The sequence below is a fragment of the Cheilinus undulatus genome, linkage group 21 (assembly GCF_018320785.1).
Source record: "Cheilinus undulatus linkage group 21, ASM1832078v1, whole genome shotgun sequence".
Taxonomy (NCBI): Eukaryota; Metazoa; Chordata; class Actinopteri; order Labriformes; family Labridae; genus Cheilinus; species Cheilinus undulatus.
The window spans coordinates 24,071,904-24,091,208 of record NC_054885.1 but is presented as its reverse complement, the minus strand read 5'-3'; the positions used below and the strand labels follow the sequence as shown (position 1 = coordinate 24,091,208).

The 19,305-nt window shown below is 39.1% G+C and overlaps 1 protein-coding gene across 3 annotated transcripts in view; it reads right to left on the bottom strand.

The window, feature by feature from the left end:
- Positions 1–18,491, bottom strand: part of LOC121503376 (choline transporter-like protein 2) — a 36,610-nt gene extending 18,119 nt beyond the window's left edge. The window contains exon 1 of one of the 3 annotated variants that reach the window (XM_041777749.1): positions 18,332–18,491. In XM_041777749.1, coding sequence (XP_041633683.1) covers positions 18,332–18,359 — 28 coding nt within the window. In that variant the 5' untranslated portion in view covers positions 18,360–18,491. Of the gene's footprint in view, positions 1–3,187; positions 3,439–18,331 lie in introns of those variants that run through there. The other 2 variants (XM_041777748.1, XM_041777750.1) reach the window with 2 other exon arrangements.
- Positions 18,492–19,305: the final 814 nt, after the last annotated feature.

Sequence of the window (19,305 nt, the reverse complement as noted above, 5' to 3'; positions counted from 1 at the left end):
CGGCGCTGATGCGCATGTGCAGAGGAATTTTCTGGATTGGTGGAGGAGAGAGAGTGAGCTCGCTGCTGTGAGAGATGCGTTCAGGGACAATAGGAGAAGCGAAACTCCAGCAAGAAATGCATGCTGACGGCTCAGAACTTCCACATAATTTATACTCGGATATCCGCGATATAGTCATTTTATACACTGTGGGTGGCAAAAGCTGGGATACATCGAGTATACTTGATGTATTGCCCAGCCCTAATTTCTATTTAATTAGTGAACATTTTATTCATTTACATAAACAAGACACTCTTTTTTATAGTAAAATTAGTGGAAATGTTAAAAAATGGAATTCCAAAAAATAAAACAGAATTCGACAAAAAATGAAACAGATTTCATAGGGCCCTACTTGAATGCAAAAATCAACAGACTTCCTTTTAAGAGCTTTAATTAATGTATTGAATACCAACTTATTGTTCCCTTGTAATTTTTCATATAGTGAAACATCAAAACCACTGGAAGCTGTCTGTGCCAGCTAAAGTAACCAAGATGAGTTTTAACTTCTAAGCAAGAAAAAACAACAAATGCTCTGTAAAGAACTGATGTTTCTGTATAACAACTTGGAACTGGTGACCAGGCCAAAATCTGAGGAATATCGAAATTTTAAAGTCAGGACTTCCAAACATAGCTAAACTCTCAGAGTTGTCACTGCTGACGGCATACTTGTGTTAAAAGCCCACAAGTATGAGCAACACTGTGCAAAAAGCAGAGATGCACCTTGCAGCCACACTGATTTTCCTTTTTCCTTTAAAGGGGAGCTTATTTAAGGTTATGGCACAGTAAGCCCCCCTTCTTCTCCTCTCTTCTCTTCTCACAGATGACTTTCCCCTCGGGCAGACACGCCTGGCAACACAACAAATTCCTCCCTGATGACTAAGCAGAAGCCGCAAACAAATGTGGAAGTCTGAGCCGACATGACAAGGCCTAAATCATGTTTTGTAGAACATGGAGTTTGACACACCAGTAGTGTTATTTTGGCATAAGATATATGCCCAAATGTTTAATAGTGCACACTTTTAAAAGGTTTGGGGGTTAGAGTTTGACTGTGCAACCAAAACTACTTAAAGCAAAGCAGCACTGAGAATAAAATAATATTTTTTTATGTAATGCACCTTCTGATAACACTGTGAAAAATTTAACTCCATTATGGAGATTCCTTTTAGACTGATATTTAAGATTTATCTTCTTTTATTACTGATGGGGTCATTCTTTTATGGAAACCTTAATTTGTGTTAATTCTTCCACTCCAGTTTTATAGCCATTTTTTAGACTTTTGTATTCATTGCTAACAGCTGAAAGGTAATTCTACATTTGAAAACAATTTCTTAGTAATCAAGTAATGTTGTGTGGGTTCCCATGATAATGAGTCACATAGTAACGCTAGATACAGGTTATTTGAGTTCAACATTCACTGCCAGAGCATCCATTATATTAGCAAATCTTGTCTTGTGGCTTTAGCACAAGCTACATCGTATAAGTCTGTTTATAAATGCTAAAAAAAAAAGATGATTTAACTTTATTGCTAAAAGGAGAAAAACACTAGCACTGAATTCAACTTTAAGTTCTGACACAAAATAGACTGAATCTCCCAAACTAATCATTTTCACACTCTGACATCACATTCCAAATTAAGGCGTCAGGATACGTCATAATGCACTTCAGGGTTTCTGGTTTGCAACCATGTGAATGGAATAACCTAAAGAAATGTTAAAATACCAGTATTCTTAATTGATTAGCAACTAAAAGACAGTGGATAGAAAAAGCCTGAGGGAAAATAAATAGTTAATGTTTAGGGATGCACTTACACCACATTTTTCCAGACTAAGCATGAGTACAAATGCCCTTTACAACTATGAGTACTTAAAAATACCATAACTGTTCCTTAAATAATCTTGAAAGTTCATTTTTATCAGATGTTCTTCATTCCTCCACTTGACAATTTACTGTTTAGTTTTCATTCTCCTCTACTTCTGTCATCCTTACTTAGGTTAAAATATCAAAAAACTGTAATTTTAAACTAATTTTGACCACATACTCACATAATAGGAGGCTAACATGCTTTAAAATGATAATAAGTACAGTATCTGCAATGTTTTATTACTATATTAATGTTAGCTGTGACTACCTCCTACCTAACATGAATGTTAGCAGGCTAACATGACACAAGTCTGTGGTTTCATATTAGTAAACAACTTTTTTCTTACTTGAAATATGGGTATATATACTTCCTGAATTTCATCTCAATAAGAGCATCTTTTTAGTAACTGATTTATTTGGAAAAGTGGATAAAACGACAGTATATCAGGTTCCTAAGATCAGTAATATTTGCACATGGAAACATAGCAGTGCTGCTAGCTTCTCCTCCTGAGCCATCAAAAGTGTTAGCATGAATATCATGCCACTACAGCATGTGCATCTCTTTGCCTGACATCAAGAGTCTAGACAGGTAAGTGTGATATTATCTCTGGTGTATTTACATATTAATTATGTATGTAGTCCAGATAATGGTGCTGCAGGAAGCATTTACCGGACAAGCTTTTAGAGAAGTCACAGCTTCCTGTTTGAAGGATCGTAAGTGATTTATGTGAGGTCTATCTAGTATTTTCATTCAGGTGTATCCGACTTTGGGCTTAGCTGATCTATTTTGAAATATCACTTATGAATAAAGACAAGAAAAAAAATTACAAATAAAACTAGAAGAAGGGTTTGTTGATTTCAAGAGAGAGCTTTGGAAACCAAATACAGTCTTGGTAAAGCCTTGGTTCAGCCTGCTTTAAAAGTGTTTTTTATGCACACAGTGGGCAAATGTTATGGAGTAAGCACTGATAAAAGAACTCCTTGCTCTCATACACCTGTATAATCAGCAGGGCTGCCAGCAGCAGGTTCTCTACTACACGAACAACTAGCACATACACACACCCATTCTTCCCCCACAGTGTTGACATACTGATACTGCTGCTCAGGTTTCACTCAAAACAATTCACACATCTCATGAGAAAGATTCACTTTTTAGACAAGAGGAAGCAAACCTAAAAAAAGTAGGCTAATCCAGCAGTAATCCCCATGTTCTTAAGAAACTCTTCTGGATAATACAGAATGAATAAAGCAGCAAAGCAATAAAATCTTAAGCAAGAGAAGCTGTTACCATGTTTTCCAAAATATTCCTCATCTTCAGGCATGTTTTAATTTCTCTAAGGTCCAAGTCTTGAAATGTTCCTAGGAGCCTTATACTCTTTCCCAGTATTTGGTTCACTTCTTCCTCCCTCCTCCAGTATAAATGAACGCGAGAAGGGAGACACGAGTATTGTGGCGAGAGAAACCAGTCTGACCTGTCCCTGAAAAGCTGTGCTCCACCTCACCTCAAACTTCCCCTCTGTGTTTATCCTGAAACAACACTCTCTTTCCAATCTGCCCCACCTGTGCATCTCTCTCTCTCTGTCTCCTCCCCCTTCCAAGTGACCCCAACATGTCTCTTTTTCCACTTTGATTCTCAAAAAAGCAGCCAGACAGACTGCTGTTCCATGAAAAACTAAAGTCAAGATGTGAGAATGTAATCAAAAACATGTTTGGAGTAAACAGGAAAAGTACTGCCTACACTGTTGCCTCCAGTGGTTTTCTGTGTCTCGGCTGTGGAGGAGTGATTAGAATCAGGTGTGCAAGCTCTTTGGCGCTGCCTATACCATCATCAGCTGTGACCCAAAAGCACAGAATAGTAAGCAGGAAAATCTATATTTGTCCTGAGCTTTTTTCTTTTATTTCTCATACATTTATGGCACTCTGCACCAGCCTGTGCTCTCTTAGGTATCAATATAAAATTTTAATCTGAAATTCAATGTCAAAAATTTGTTTTCCAAATGGTGCACTATTCTTTTAACATTTACCTGGTTTACCAATTTTTTTATGTTCCAAAAAGCTAATATAAGGAGTCTGTTAGCCCATTTTTGTTATACAAATCGAGTCATTTTCCGTGGGTTTTAGAGTTTAATTCTTTTAATGAAGTTCAGGGTTTTGTCTCAGAGTGTTTTCTCCCATCTTGTGGGGACATGGTAGTATTACACTGAAAACAATAACTCAAAACATCTTTTACCAATACCTCTTTATGCTGCTTCTCTTTCGGTGCCTTCAAGCAGCTAAAAGTTATGATCACTTTGTTTTTCATCTTTTGCTACTATGTCAATCAGAGCAGAAGAGTAAAGGTCCTTTAAATGTTCAACAGAAAGTCCTCAGAAGGACTACATAAGGCATATCCTTTTTAGAGATCTTGGCTGAAAGAGAAAATTCAACTGGAATGACAGAAACTTTCCATCCATTTTGTTCTAGTTTCATGGCCAATTTTCCTGTGCATGTTTCTTCTTTCTTTCCCAGAGGCTGCTACTTTCTGGAGATTTTGTGCCTGAGCATACAGCAGTCTGCACATCACAACAAAAGTTCTTCCTTCCAAACATTGTCCTTTCCTTTTTTGACTCTTTTTAACAGCCATGTGTGTAAATCCTGTTAAACTTTCTGTTTGGACCACTTGAAAGAAACTGATAAGTGGGACTGTGGGTTCAGTAATGTGAGGTTATTTTCCTTTTCATGTACTGTGATTGTATGTCCTGTTTTGGTTGGCATGGAGCAGCAGTTTTAATCTGTTAAAAGCTCTGCAAGGAATCTAATCTAATTCTACCAGAACAACTCTGTGCCACCAGACAGCCCAGAGCATTCTCTAAAATCATTACATAGAACAATACACATTTGCTGCATGAGCTTTAAATCTAATCTTAAAATGCCACACTATTTTTTTGTTGATGAGACTCTTAGAGGACAAACATTTACAAACCTTCATATTTTGTATTGTAAGTGAGATTACACTAGAATAAACAAATTCATTGGGTTTTTTAATCAATTAAAGAATTAACTGCTACCTGTGGAAGGGAAGAAAAATGTACAACACAAGCAGTCATTTAATAAAATGTTGGTGTTGTAGTTCATGTTGTGTTAGAGTTTTGTTTTCACAGAATCAAGAATAAAAATGAAACCAAACTTGTCCCCTTCCTTTGCTAAGTTCCCACAAAAGCCAGGCACCTTTTTGGGAGACACATACTGATGACTGATTAACATTTAGCTACATTTGACTGATATACTGATATCTGATGATTATAATTTTAATAATAATGCAAGTAACTCAGGAGTTTTTCCTGGTCTCATGGTTTGATGAGGGGAATGTGTGTGTGGTATTTTTAATTTTAAGTCCCTCATTAGCAGATCCCAGACTGTTTGCATCAATTTAATCAGACCTTTAACATCTAGAAACAATACACAGTATGCTAGGTAATAAAGATGGACCAATTGTAAAAATCAGGGCTAATACAAATGTTTTAAATAAGAATTAAGCCAATGGCCAATGTTTTTTTTTAAATCACTTCTCTTGGTGTTAGGCGCCCACTACACCAATATTTTCCATGAAAACAAATCAGAGTTTGTCTGATAACTTTTTTTGCCCCGCAAAAAAAAAAAAAAATCTCTTATTTGTATCAGCAGTTAGGTATACCAGATGTCAGCGTTAAAATGACTGGTCACAACAAATGAACACTGATATCTCTTAAAGCTACATCATTTGTTAGGGCTGATATCTGTCAATATTGATGTTTGACCAATGCATCAGTGCATCCCTACTGATAACAGAATAAAGGAAGTCACAGAAACATTATGAAACACATTTAAGTAGTCATTTTGACTCAAGCCAGTAAAGCCAGTAAAACTAGAACTTGTGGCATTTACAATGACAAGCAGTCAGTTTTTTTAATTGTGTTATACTTGTGAGTGGCATTCTAACATGTCTGCTTTCAGGGTTTGATTTTGTGACTGATGTTCAGCTGCAAAATGCCATTTTATCACATGACATGACCTAATGATATTTATAACTTTTGGTTCCCGTGAACAGAAAGAAGCTTGAATAAAGTTTCAATATCAATAGCTTAAGTACGGAAGAGATATAATGTCTCCTAAAAATGAAACAGTATAAATGAGAAAGATTCTGAGACCTCCTGGGCTGTGGGTTGCAGCCTTCCCTTCCTGTATTCCACATCTTTCATTATAGTAAGAGGGTGTGGAGTGTTCAAGTTGAAGTTCAGATCTATTTTTAAAAGGAAGCCCCACCACAATATAAAAAAAACTTACTGCATGTATCTACTGTCAGTTGTAACATCTAACAGTCTTTCCTACTAAATCTTATAAATATCTGTGTAACAAGCTGAAACAAGAACCATGTTAAATTTCTATCAAGGCTTTGGACATTTAAAAACACCACACAATAACAGGATGTATAACAGCAGCTACTCTTAACTGGATCAGGGTGGGACCCTTCTGACCACATAGCATTGCTGATTCCACTTCTAGTAATGTCAAGCCCTTATCTCTATTGCTACACTGGTATCAATTTCAATGATTTAGACACAGATGACAGAAAGTTATGCTTTCTAGAGAACAGAATACAGTCATACTGTCTAAGGCAGCATACACATGATATTATTCAGACTTTATGACTTGATCTCTTTACATGATTTATATATATGATATATTTATATATGTACCTCAGTTTTGAAGTCACGGTTCAGTACATTTTCGGTACGGTAATTAAAGCAAATGACAGGGTCATTTAAGACTTTTTAAGATGTTTTTAAGACCATCATAAATACAATTTAAGACCCATTACACATCCATACTGGCTAAAAAGTACAAAAGACATGAAGGAAAATGAGAGGCCCAGAATTACTTGCAAAGTACATGAAGGCCCTATGAAATCTGTTTTATTTTTTGCCAAATTCCATTTTTTCCATTTTAATGTTTTTTGGAATTCCGTTTTTTAACCTTTCAACTAATTTTACCATAAAAAAGAGTGTCTTGTTTATGTAAATGAATCAAATACTCACTAACCAAATAGAAATAACCTTAAATTAATTGAATAAGGGCCACAGTTAGCCCAAGAGCCGTTTTTGGATAACCCTGATATAAAAAAATTATAACCAGTGTAACAGTCAGATATTTCAAAAAATTTCAAGACAAATTCACGTGTATAATCACATCCTAACTGATGTTTATAACGTAAATGAAGAAATCCTTCTGTTCTCTCATCACAGACAGTGATGGTAACGTAATAAGAAGGTCACATTAAAGTTAAAGGTGCAGTGTGTAGAAATTGGAGTTTTAGCGACATCTAGCGTTCAGATTTTAGAATGAGCCGATCTGTTACCAAAACGTCACATCACTAAGCCACAAGAGCCTGTGAAGACCAAAAAGGATCGTGAGCCAGACATCATTTACAGCAGTGACGAGATGTGGGTTTATTAATTTTTGTAACCATTGTTTTTTTTTCTTCTTCTCCCCCTGCCTTCCATGTAGATTTCAGGACCAGCGGGCAGGTTCGTATTTAAAAACTGCGTTTCACTCTTTCTGTCCCCAAAACATTGCCGTAGACAACATGGCGGTTCGTTATGTCAGCCTCCGTGAGCGCGACCCGCGGTCATGTAAATTTAAAAGCTTTTTTCTAATTTTGTAAAAAGAAAACGAAAGTTTTAAGGGGATGATTGCACACTTATTTTAACATACTTCACATAAATATATAAACATTATATCCCATTTACACAGTTCTGTTCGTCGAAATGCTGCCAACTTCTACACACTGCACCTTCAAATGGTTAAAAGTAAACCTGCTACCTAAACTTGTATTTACTCTCACAGTCTGTAAAAGTCCATGCAGTTTGATGCTGTATTGTGCTACTCCTGACTGTAACGGTTCCCTCCCCCTCTCCTTCACTGTCTGTCCGTCAGACCGCTACGTTAATCCAGACATGTGTTGGCACGTTAAGCAACCAAAGGGAACTGCAATATCTACGGGAGGAATTATTAAGCTAACTGTTACTCGAATTTAGCATCATTTAGACTGCGGGACTTCATAAAATCTCAAGTCCATCCGACTACATTTTGAGCCTCCGAAGGGTGAGCAGTGTGCCTTAAAAGTGTGCCTCGCATGAGGTGAGACACACTGCTCAGGTGGTGTGGTGAAGTAAAATAACTCGAAGCACGGATGAGTTTTCTTGAAGGTGCAACATTAAGTCCCATGGTACTGGCCTGTATGGGGTATGTGATGTTTGCTGGTGTTTCGTGCAGCCTCTTTGACATGCTGGTATTGTTTAAGAGGGGGCAGGGATAGTGAGGGACAAGTTGTGCCCATAGACTGTAGAAAGAATTGGACAAACCCCGTGTGACATCAGTCATCTGCTTACAATAGGCAGACTCAAACGGCTCTTGAAGCCAATCCGTGGAGGCTTCCATATTGAAATCGCGGTCTCAACCGAACTTTGGATCAACCTAACACCCCACCCACTAAGTTCGACTTCCTGTTATCTCTAGTGTCAAAACCGGCTGTTTAACATGTGTGAAGACAGGACTTCCGGTGTTCCTGCAGCCAGCCTTAAGTGGACACACGTGGTATAGCAATTTCTTGCACATCCACATTGGTTTCATTTTTCAGGACCAGAGGTTGCCACTTGGTTGTGCCCCGCTTTAGTGTTCCCCCGGAGACATATTCCTCAGATATACATTCCTCTTTCTAAAAAAAACAATTCAATTCAATTTCCATGATTTCCGCGTTAAATTGTAAATTCCGTTTTCATTGGTCAAACTGGCAATTACGTCCGCAATTCTGTTATAATACGACATTAATAATACATGTTTAAGACCTTTAAAGACATTTTAAGGCCTTAAATTCAAATTATTGGATTATAGACATTTTAAGAATTTTCAAGATCCCGCAGATACCCTGGAATGAAAGACAGAATTTATTATCATTATCTATTTTATTAAATTGTATTAAAATAATCATCACACAACCATAAGTTAGCTTATTAAGTACGCTAATGAATGTCAAACCTGCTGATTTCAACACGAACTTCAGCACTGGTTTACTTTTTTAATCAATGGGACCTACTACAAAGTTTGGGAGGACTTCTCACAGCCCATCTTGGCAGATAAAAAAAGGTTAGAGCCATGTGAAATCTGAGGATACCTTTACCTATGACGCAGCTGCAGACATAATGGAGTCCCCTATCCCCCTCCTCCAAGGCTGACAGTTTAAGGTACGCATTTAGAATTACTTTTATCCACAAAACCAGAGTACTATTGTTAAAATAGAGCTTCTCTCCACATTTATCTGTTCGGTACACATCTGTACCGTACAGAGAGGCCCGTACCGAATCAGTATGGCACAAATACAATGTTACAATGTCATTTAGCAGACGCTTTTCTCCAAAGCGACGTACATTTGAGAGCAAGAACAACACAAGCAATGATCTAGACAAGAAGAAACAACGTCAGTAAGTGCCATCAAGTGCTTCAGGTTCAATTGGACGCAAGTGCTGCCGTGTAGAGTTTAAGGCAGAGTACCTAAAATATACGTTTTTTTTTTTTTTTTGTTTTTTTTTATGTTTTTAGACAGCAACAATGAATCAAGGAAAATGTGGGATCACTAATTGCCATTCATTAGGCTTCACAACAACTATTTACCAAGTACCAAGTGCTGGATCATTCCCAAAGAGCTGGGCAAAGAAATCCCAGAAGTAGAGCAGGACAGTGCGAGCTAACTATAGTTGGGAAACTCATTCAACCACTGGGGACAGCAGTGGAGAATAGTCTGGCTGAGACTCAATCTACTACTGGGGACAACAGTAGAGAATTGCCTAGCTAAGTGCAAAGTGTTCTCTGAAGAGCTGGGTCTTTAGCCTTCTCTTGAAAGTAGACAGGGAGTCTGTAGATCGAATGGAGTTGGGTAATTCATTCCACCATTTAGGGACAACAGAGGAGAAGAGTCGAGCTAGTGACTTAGGAGCATGATGTGCTGGAAGTACCAGGCGCCTTTCGCTGGCTGAGCGTAGTGGGCGAGAAGGAGTGTAGACCTGGATGAGGGACTCCAGGTAAACAGGAGCAGTTTTAGTTACTGCTTTGTAAGCAATGATTAGAGTTTTGAATTTAATGCGAGCTGCAACTGGAAGCCAGTGTAGAGAGATTAAAAGAGGCGTGACATGAGCTCTCTTGGGTTGGTTGAAGACCAGACGTGCTGCTGCGTTCTGGATCAACTGCAGAGGTATAACTGTGCATGCAGGTAGGCCTGCCAGTAATGAGTTACAGTAGTCAATACGTGATATTATAAGAGCCTGTACTAGGAGTTGTGTAGCATGCTCTGTCAAGTAGGGTCTGATCCTCTTGATGTTGTAGAGGGCGAAACGGCAGGACCGAGCAATCGAGGCCACATGGAGCTTGAAGGTTAGCTGGTCATCAATCATGACACCCAGATTCCGGGCTGACTTAGTGGGCAAGAGATTATTTGATCCAAGCTGGATACTGATCTGCGGTTCCACAGTGGGACTGGCTGGGATGATAATGAGCTCCGTTTTGGGCAGGTTGAGCTGAAGGTGACAAATACACGTACCTTTACACCCCTATTTATAAGGGCTGAAATAATTCCTCGAATTATCCAGGTAATTAGACTCAAAAAATTCTTTGAGGCAAATTATCTGCCTCAAGGGATTAAATCAGTCATATATCCATATACGCCCATGCTGTATTGCGCTGTGTTTGCACGGTGTGCTGTGTTTCACACGGAAGGCTATTTATGTGGCACAATGCCTTTGTTTTTGCTGTTACAATAACTTAACATGCATGATACGAGGCGTGAAAATCACGAGGGAAGAGAAGTTGATGCAGTGATGTTTACAGGTAGGCTACTCGTCCTGCGGTTTTACACATCCACTGGCTGTGGCTTACGGCACTATGCCTGCACCTGTAAACCTACGCAGATCTCTGAGTTTACGCGCTGCCTGCACGACTCGCAGTGCTCAGTTTGTGTCTGCAGACTTCAGGGAATTTCATAAACTTCTCTGATTGACCAGATGGTTTCACAGAAAACCTTCAGGCATCACGATTCAAGTCCTGCTTTGGTGCTTTCCCTCTTTCGTTCTCTCCCCCTTCCCTCCCTCTCTCTCTCTCTCCACGTGTGCATGCTGTACATTGAATTGTAAATGATCCCAAATTCAGCGCACTGACGTCTTGATTCCAGTGTATTTCAGAAAGTTTCAGCATCCCGAACAATTTGATAAGACTTATATTGATAATGAATTGACAATTGAAGAAGACTAAATAGGTTAAAGTTCATCATCAGACAGTCAGGATTCAACAGGTCAGAGAAGCAGCTTTATCCCTTAAACATGTGTTCTCCATGTCAGTGGATGGTCTTAAAGGTCATATTTTTATTTTATGGTGGATGAACTCACAAACAAAAATGTGCAAAAATTAAGAGTGAACACGCTTTTGAAAAACAGACAATAGTCCTGTGATCTAAAGGTTCAACTTTTTGCCATCATCAGACCACTGTGTGAATGATAGAGGTTTATTCTTGCTAGAATGTGAAATATTACATTCATACATAAACTAAAGGATGTTAAAATGATTAAGTGTCCTTTTACTTCAATGACAAACTGGAAAATAAAGATTAACTACAATGAAAGAAATAAAGTGTTGGCACCAAAAATTTCCTGGTAAAGGATCCCTTAAAACCCAAATATGGCATAATCTTATGTAATTATTTAATTTCCTTGCCTTGTAACTTTAAGAAATGTAAACTGTCATCAGAACTTCATTGCACTTTGTAAAATATATTTTCTTTACAGAACCTGTTAATATTAATCTTTAATATAGAGGTAGTTCATCTAAGGGACCAAACTTCTTTTCTTATTTGTCTTGTACTGCTTCTCTTGAAAAAGCAAAAGTGACTGATTTAAAAAATGCAATATTTCTTATTAGAGTACTCAATTAATCGTCAGAAGAAGCGGTAGAGTACTCAACTACTAAAAGAATCTATTACTGCAGCCCTACTATATATATATATAAATATATATATATATATATATGTGTGTGTGTGTGTGTGTATATATACTTTTTTAATTTTTATTATGATAAATTGAAAAATTAATCATTAAAAAGAAGGCTTAGCCAGATCAGCCAAGAACAGCAATCACAGCTACTAACTTGAACAAGAAGTAACTAACAGGCATTAATCAAGGGTTTGGTTTAGTGGAAATCTACATTTATCGCTTCATTTCTCAAAACTAATTTTTCTTGACCTTAATTCGGTGTTCACACAGCACTTAGCATGCCTTTGTATTTTAGAGTGTAGGCTAGTTGGCAGACAGTACACAGTCACATGATCCTCTTTGGGTTGTTAGGTATGATAACGCATTACAAAAAGGAAAAAGGTGTCTAAAGACAGAGACATTTGAGGCTTTTTGTAAGAAGGGATGAAACAAAGTTCAGAGGACAAAACTTAACAGAGAAAAAAGACACACAAGTCCCTGATTTTTATGAGCTCAAACTACTTTAAAATACTGCAGGCACATAAAAAGAGTTCAGAGAAGATCATCACATTTCAAACCAACTCTCCTACATAAGGTTTATAATTACACCTAAACTGCAACAGGGCATGGCTGCATCGCTGCTTCCAATCCTGTCATTGAGGTTTCCTGATATATCTGGCCCTGAAATTAGCCCAACTTCTAAAAGAATGCTGGCTCCTACAGTATGTTCTGGAAGTTCCCACTACTGCATGTATGGATTATTGTTCTTTGCTCCTTTAGCTCCCCATACATTTACAGTACTCAGCCTTGAGTACTGGTTAAGGCCGGCCACACACTACAGGATTTTAAGCCCGATTTTAGGCAAGATTTGACATTCCCCCACCCCCCACCACCACATTTTAGATAGGCCAGTAACAACTAGCTTTTCTAACAGCCCCTGTCCCTTGCCCCTTGTCTCAAACACAATTTGCATCAGGTAAATACGCTGCTTAGTCTCTAGAGCCTAACTGATATTTGGTTATAAATGGATTAATAAGTGCACACAAATACATCAGTGCTGTTTCCCAACATTCACTGATTAAAAAAAACTTTTCCACAGACAAATCTAGAAAATTATGCTTTAAGTAATTTTTAAAAGTGTTAGCATGTAGCCTGCCCAGCTGAGCTTGTTCCCTCTCTGCCAGCATTGATTGTGCATGTTACTGAGCAACACAACTCTACAGTTACATGAGTATTTTTAAGGTTATTGGGGCAAAGCTGTTGTAGTTTCTACAAATGAAATATATTAAAATTAGCACAAAACGTAGGGAAATTTGTGTTCGGTAGATTATTTCTTTCTTGTAACAATGCTTCTTGGCAGTAAATCTTATACAGTTGGAAAGCCTGTTCATTTCCCTTTTAAATGGTGCCACATTTGTAAGTTCACATTTCACAAGTCAGCCAACGTGGTTGTGTTGATCAGTCTGGCACGACAGCACGCCCAAGCTGATCAATGGTGATCAAAAGTGTTCAATGGGGTTGAGGTCAGGACTGCTGGCAGGCCATTTATAGTGTACCATCGCTGTCAAAAGTCTTCATGCATAACTTTGACGCTTTGTATCCATGTTTGAAAACTTTGTGCATAAATAAATGCTTTGTACCAAAAAAAAAGGTTTTGTAGCAGCAAATTACGCGTTTTTATGAATGAATCTAAAAGCTATGACTTCAAGCAGTCACAAATACGAATCTGATTTATACGCATACGAACTCGAGTCCTTGGGTACGAGGTGAAAAGCGTTCAAATGACGTCAGCAGGGTCACAGGCAGGTCGTAGGGAGACTAATCGAGCCCCAATTCCACCGATCGCACATACACAATGATGGCTGACAACAGGGACGCTGCTGCTAGCTCCAACTTGGCATCACAGGTAAAGTAAATAACATGATATTTTATCAACATTTTCAGTATTATTTTTTATAACACTTCATAATACTGTAAAATACCAAATAATCGGTGGGTCCCAAGTAACCGCTGGGTCCCAATGAACCACTGGGTGTGGCAGTACATTTTGACAAATAAACGCCTGTTCCAAATAAATGCCAGTTGTAATTTATTTAAAACTCCGATATGTGACTGAGATGAGATAAGAACTGTATAGAATCAACTCCCAACTCCCCCTCCCTTCCTGTTCTTCTCCCTGTTTGAGCTCCGTAGCTCCGCCCCTCTCTTTACGTGCCTCCTGGTGGATGAGAATGTGCACTGAATTGAATACTGACGGTGGCAAAGCGCTCACAGAATGATTCTGCTCTGCTTTTCCACTGAAATCGATGGCCGAATCACAGGCAAGAAAACACTTCATCTCATCATGAACAAATTCTACACAGGACCAAACGCCGTAATTCAGCCATTGAATCAACTTCTCACTGAGCTGAGATACGAAAGCTACAGCGGCCAATAGGAACGCTCCCTCTGACCTGAGCCTGATTGGCTGTGAGTACGAGCCTCCTCATTGGCTGGGGCACCCCCGTCCCTTGCTGGTTTTCTCAAGTGAGATAGCAGCGCCATGCCCCGGTGCAGCTAAAAAATAAAAAGTACAACATTAAACTGTCTGTGGTCAACTTTGTGTTTGCTTAGTTCCTTCCCAGTATTTAAAGTGTTTAGAGAGTGCTGAGTTGACAGAAGAAGATAAAAGTATAACTATGGTACTGTAATCTTGTCTTAAAAATGTTAAGGTGATATTCATACTGGTGTTAATAAATACTTTGTTAAATGTACCATATTTTTGCCATTTTTGCTAAGCAAGATTTTTGTGAGAAAGGAATTAAATGTCTGTTCCAAATAGCCGCCTGATCCCAAATAAAGGGATTGAGACAAATAAATGCTATCTTTGGTATTTTACGGTAATATAGATTTTTTAAACACATACAAGTTGTAGCATCAGCCCATGAGGTCGCAAGCTAAAGTTTACTCATATGTAAAACAAGCGGTCAAGCCATCGGTGTGAAAGCGGAAGGTTCGTAACGTCACCCACCTCTGCCGCTTAATGCCGAACACTATATGCAACAAAAAAACATTCAGTCTTGCCAGGAATAAAATATAGTGCCACCGTATGTTAAGCATTTTCAGTCAGTAATGTTGACAGCTGAGCCCTGTGTAAAAGTTCTGCTTTAGCTGTATGCTATATAACGATGCCCATTCTTGTGTGTAGTACTACAGAACATTACTTTAGTTATACTGCATAAACAACCACTGTCAATTTGCAGTGACTTTACAACATTAGTTCAGTAATATTAACAACTGAAGCCAATTTATCATGCGCTTTAGTCCCATAAGTAAGCAAATAGTGCTAATTTGTTTAGGGCTTTTCAATCTTATGATTCAATAGTGTTCTGCGTTAAGCGGCAGGGGGTGGGTGATATTACGAACCTCCTGCTTTCACACCGAGGGCTTGACCGCTCGTTTTACATATGAGAAAACTTTAGCTTGTGACCTCTTGCTACAACTTGTAAGTGTTTAAAAAATCTATATTATTAAGAATCGTTATCAAAATAATATTGAAAATGTCAATAAAATATCACATTATTTACTTTACCTGTGATGCTGAGCAAGAGTTAGCAGGAGCAGCGTCCCCGTTGTCAGTCATCATTGCGTATGTGCAATCGGCAGAATCAGGGCTTAATTAGTCTCCCTACTACCTGCCTGTGACCCTGGTGACGTCATTTGCACGCTTTTCGCCTCGTACCCAAGGACTCGAGTTTGTATGCGTAGAAATCAAAGTTAAAGTATAAATAAAATTATTGTATTGCATTGTATTGTAAATCAGATTCGTATTCATGACTGCTTGAAGTCGTAGCTTTTTGATTCATACTCATAAAAACACACGTAATTTGCTGACTCATATATACAAAACCTTTTTTTTGGGGTACAAAGCATTTATTTATGCACAAAGTTTTCAAACACGGATACAAAGTGTTAAAGTTATGCATACAGACTTTTGACAGCGATGGTACACCATAGCCATTCCATCCTCTCCACTCCCAAATTCTGGAGGTAGTCTCTGATAAACCCCACTCTGCGGGGGCGAGTGTTGTCTTCTCTGAGGATAGAGTTCGGTCCCAAACTGTGGAGATATGGGATTGCCACTGGTTGCAGAATCTCATCTCCATATCTATCTGCATTGAGATTGCCTCCAATGATGACAAGCTTCTTTTATCCTGTGAGGGAGATGCCGCCCAACACCACCACAACTGCCTCCACCAAAAGATGTTACTCTATCGGTGCAGCAATCAGCATAGCGTTCTCCGCGTCTTCTCCACACTTCGACCCTATGATCCAACTGCCATGGGCAGAATCTGGACTCATCGCTGAACATAACATTCCTCCACATGTTCAGGTTCCAGTGCACTTGTTGCCAACACCAGTGCAAACAGGCCTGATGGTGAAGGGCAGTCATGGCAGGCCTCCTGACAGCCCTATGAGACGGGAGATTGGCTGTGTGCAGTCTGTTCCAGATTGTCTGGGCAGAGAGCCCTCGGCCATATCGTCCTGCAAACCTTGACTGCAAATCTGTAGAGGACAGCCTACAATACCCAAGTGCTGACAGGGTGAGGAAACGGTCTTCTTGGGGTGTTGTCTTCCAAACAATCCAAACAATGCCGCAACTCGGTTTTGCGGAACACCGGCTTGAAGTTGCCCTATCGCACGGGCCCTATCCAGATCAGTCAAGCTTGGCATGCCAAATCTTGGAGTAGACACCTACTGACCACTGTAGAAGGACCCATGCTCACAGGTGCTGCCAATCAGGCACCTGACTGGCAGCACCTGGGGGTACCAGAAGCTCAAAACAAGAGTCAACAGCAACAGCAAAATAAGCCGTTTGGCATTGGCAGAGAAGATTTGGCAAATTTTTCATGGGCGCAACCCACATACTCAGCTCTGCTGCTCATCCCACAAATGCATGTTCCTTACAAATGTGGCACCATTTAAAAGGGAAATAAACAGGCTTTCCAACGGTATAAGATTTATTGCCAAGCACTGTTGCAATAAAGAAATAATCTACCAAACACAAATTTCCTAACTTTTTGTGCTAAGTTTATTTTCTTGAGCTCTGAAATACACTATAGTGGCTTATATCAGATAAAAGGTGGATTTTGCCTTCATCAGTCCCAGCAATTCTATATCCGTCAATGTCTGCAGGCTATAACTATCCTCTCCCTTGAATCTTTCACAGTTATGACATTCCTTTTTGTTACTCTATTCATGAGCCTATCTGAGTCAAACCGTCTGAATCCCTGGCATTCGTGAGGCAAACAGGCAGTAAATGCATTACACTGACTTCAGTTAAGGGTTGGTAATGGAAGTCAATTAGCCATCATGTGGCAGGCTGAGTGGAAAGGAAAGGGTGTGTGCAGAGAGGTTGAAGAAAGCATCATGTAAGTGCTGCACAATATTTATCCCTTCTCTTTAACATCCAACAGACAAGTTAACATGTTCCAAATGTCACTGGGAAACAATAATAGTTACCACATGTGTGGTTTTAGAATACAACTTGTGTCTATTTCATGGGTAAAAAATACTTGGTAACTCACCTTTAGCAAGGTTTTTTATATGCAATGATATATTTAGACATGCTAACTGCTTTGTATGAATTGATTATTTCTGAATTATTCCCCAAAAGACTCCAGCAAAACAACAGGGTGTGTCACAATACAACACAATTACAAATATTTGTAGAGGGAGGACATAATTACATACAGGGCACTCAAAAGTGGCAACATAAACAACTACAGACATATTGTTTTGATTACTCTTCATATGTTGAAATGTGACTCAAGAAACATGCAACCTGTGTTTGAAATTGAGCATATCCTTTCACTATTAAGTGAGACTGGAGGCATCTAGTTGACAAAAGAAGACCCTCTCCATGTGTTTGGGGGTATTTTCTTATAAGCTCTGGGCGTCAGCTAAGCCCCTATTGCCTGCCATACCAGTGTGAGGAATGTGGCAGCAACTGGACAAGCACAAGTTATACTGGGACACTGTACCGCCTGACAATATACGAGGCAGTTTGTACCACCGGTCACTTAAATATAACTTGCGTACTGCAAACATGACACACTGCGAGTTTGGCCATTTCACGGATCGAGGGGGTTCATAGACTCACAATTGTTAAGCTAGTTAATGTTTATGTCGGCTTATATATGCAAAAGTTCAAGAGGTTTAAGAGAAAGTGTTCCACTAGAGACCGCGAAAGTACAGAAAATGGGAAAGTTACCAATACAGAAACAAATGCAACCACGGCTGCGCTCGTGCAAAGTCTTGTTCAGGAAAAAAACTAGCTGAACTTGGTTATCGTTGAAGAGAGTGGTGAGCTGCCCCAAACAAAATGAACTGAAATGTGCGAATGTTGGACAATAAATACATACCATATTTTGGTTTCTCCTCCAGCTCCATTGCGGTAGAGTGTTTCTTCTGAAACAGACGTGACAGCTACAGCATATCCCCAGCCTCGACAGCGATCTTCCTGCGATACTTCTCTGAACTCCAATTCTTGGTGAAAATCCGCTCCAAAATCTTGGCTGTGCTGCTACCGTTTAAAGGGAGATTCCTTGGGAGAGAGTTCTGACCAATGAAGTCGCAGGACGCAGTGACTGACAGGTGCTGAGCCATTCACTGAGCAGAGGCGGGAGTTAAGAGTTTTGGCAGCTGGGACTGGATTGTTGTCTTGCACCGTTAACTTGACACAGAGGAAAGGTGTCCGATAAAGCTGATATAATGTCAAAAAGCATATACCGCTCAGTGAATATTTGAAAATGCTATACATTTCGTCTAGATATTTAACGACTTAAAACGACATAAAGGTCGTTTGTGTTTGTCAGTCCATACATTGAGAGCGAAAATGTATCCTTTGAAACATGGAATGTTTTTTGTCTGCCGATTTTCAAGACAACAATATTATAAAAGAAACGTTTCCATTTATAATTTAGCTTTGCCTGGTTTGACTTTACACTGTGAGTCACGACAGCTGGTTAGGCCACAGAAGTAGAGCTTATTCAAGAGCTTATTCAAAGTGGCACAAGTGTAGGCTTTAAAACTACAAATTAAAATGTCATATACGTTATTTCAAAACAGAAGTTTAAAACGTGATCATTACCAGGGAAATTGTAAGTTGTGGACTGCATCTCTAGAATTATAGGGTCCAATTTATTCCAGCCTGGCTCCATTACTCTAGAACTACTCCATTTACTCTAAAAGTTAGAGTATCTCATGTGATTCTTTGGGTTTAATAATTCTTTTGCTGATGGCTATCTCTTCTAAGTCATCCTGATATGGGTTTACTATAGGTCTGCTTCAGTTAGTTCTTATTAAACATGTAAGGGTACACGTTGTAGCTGGCAAA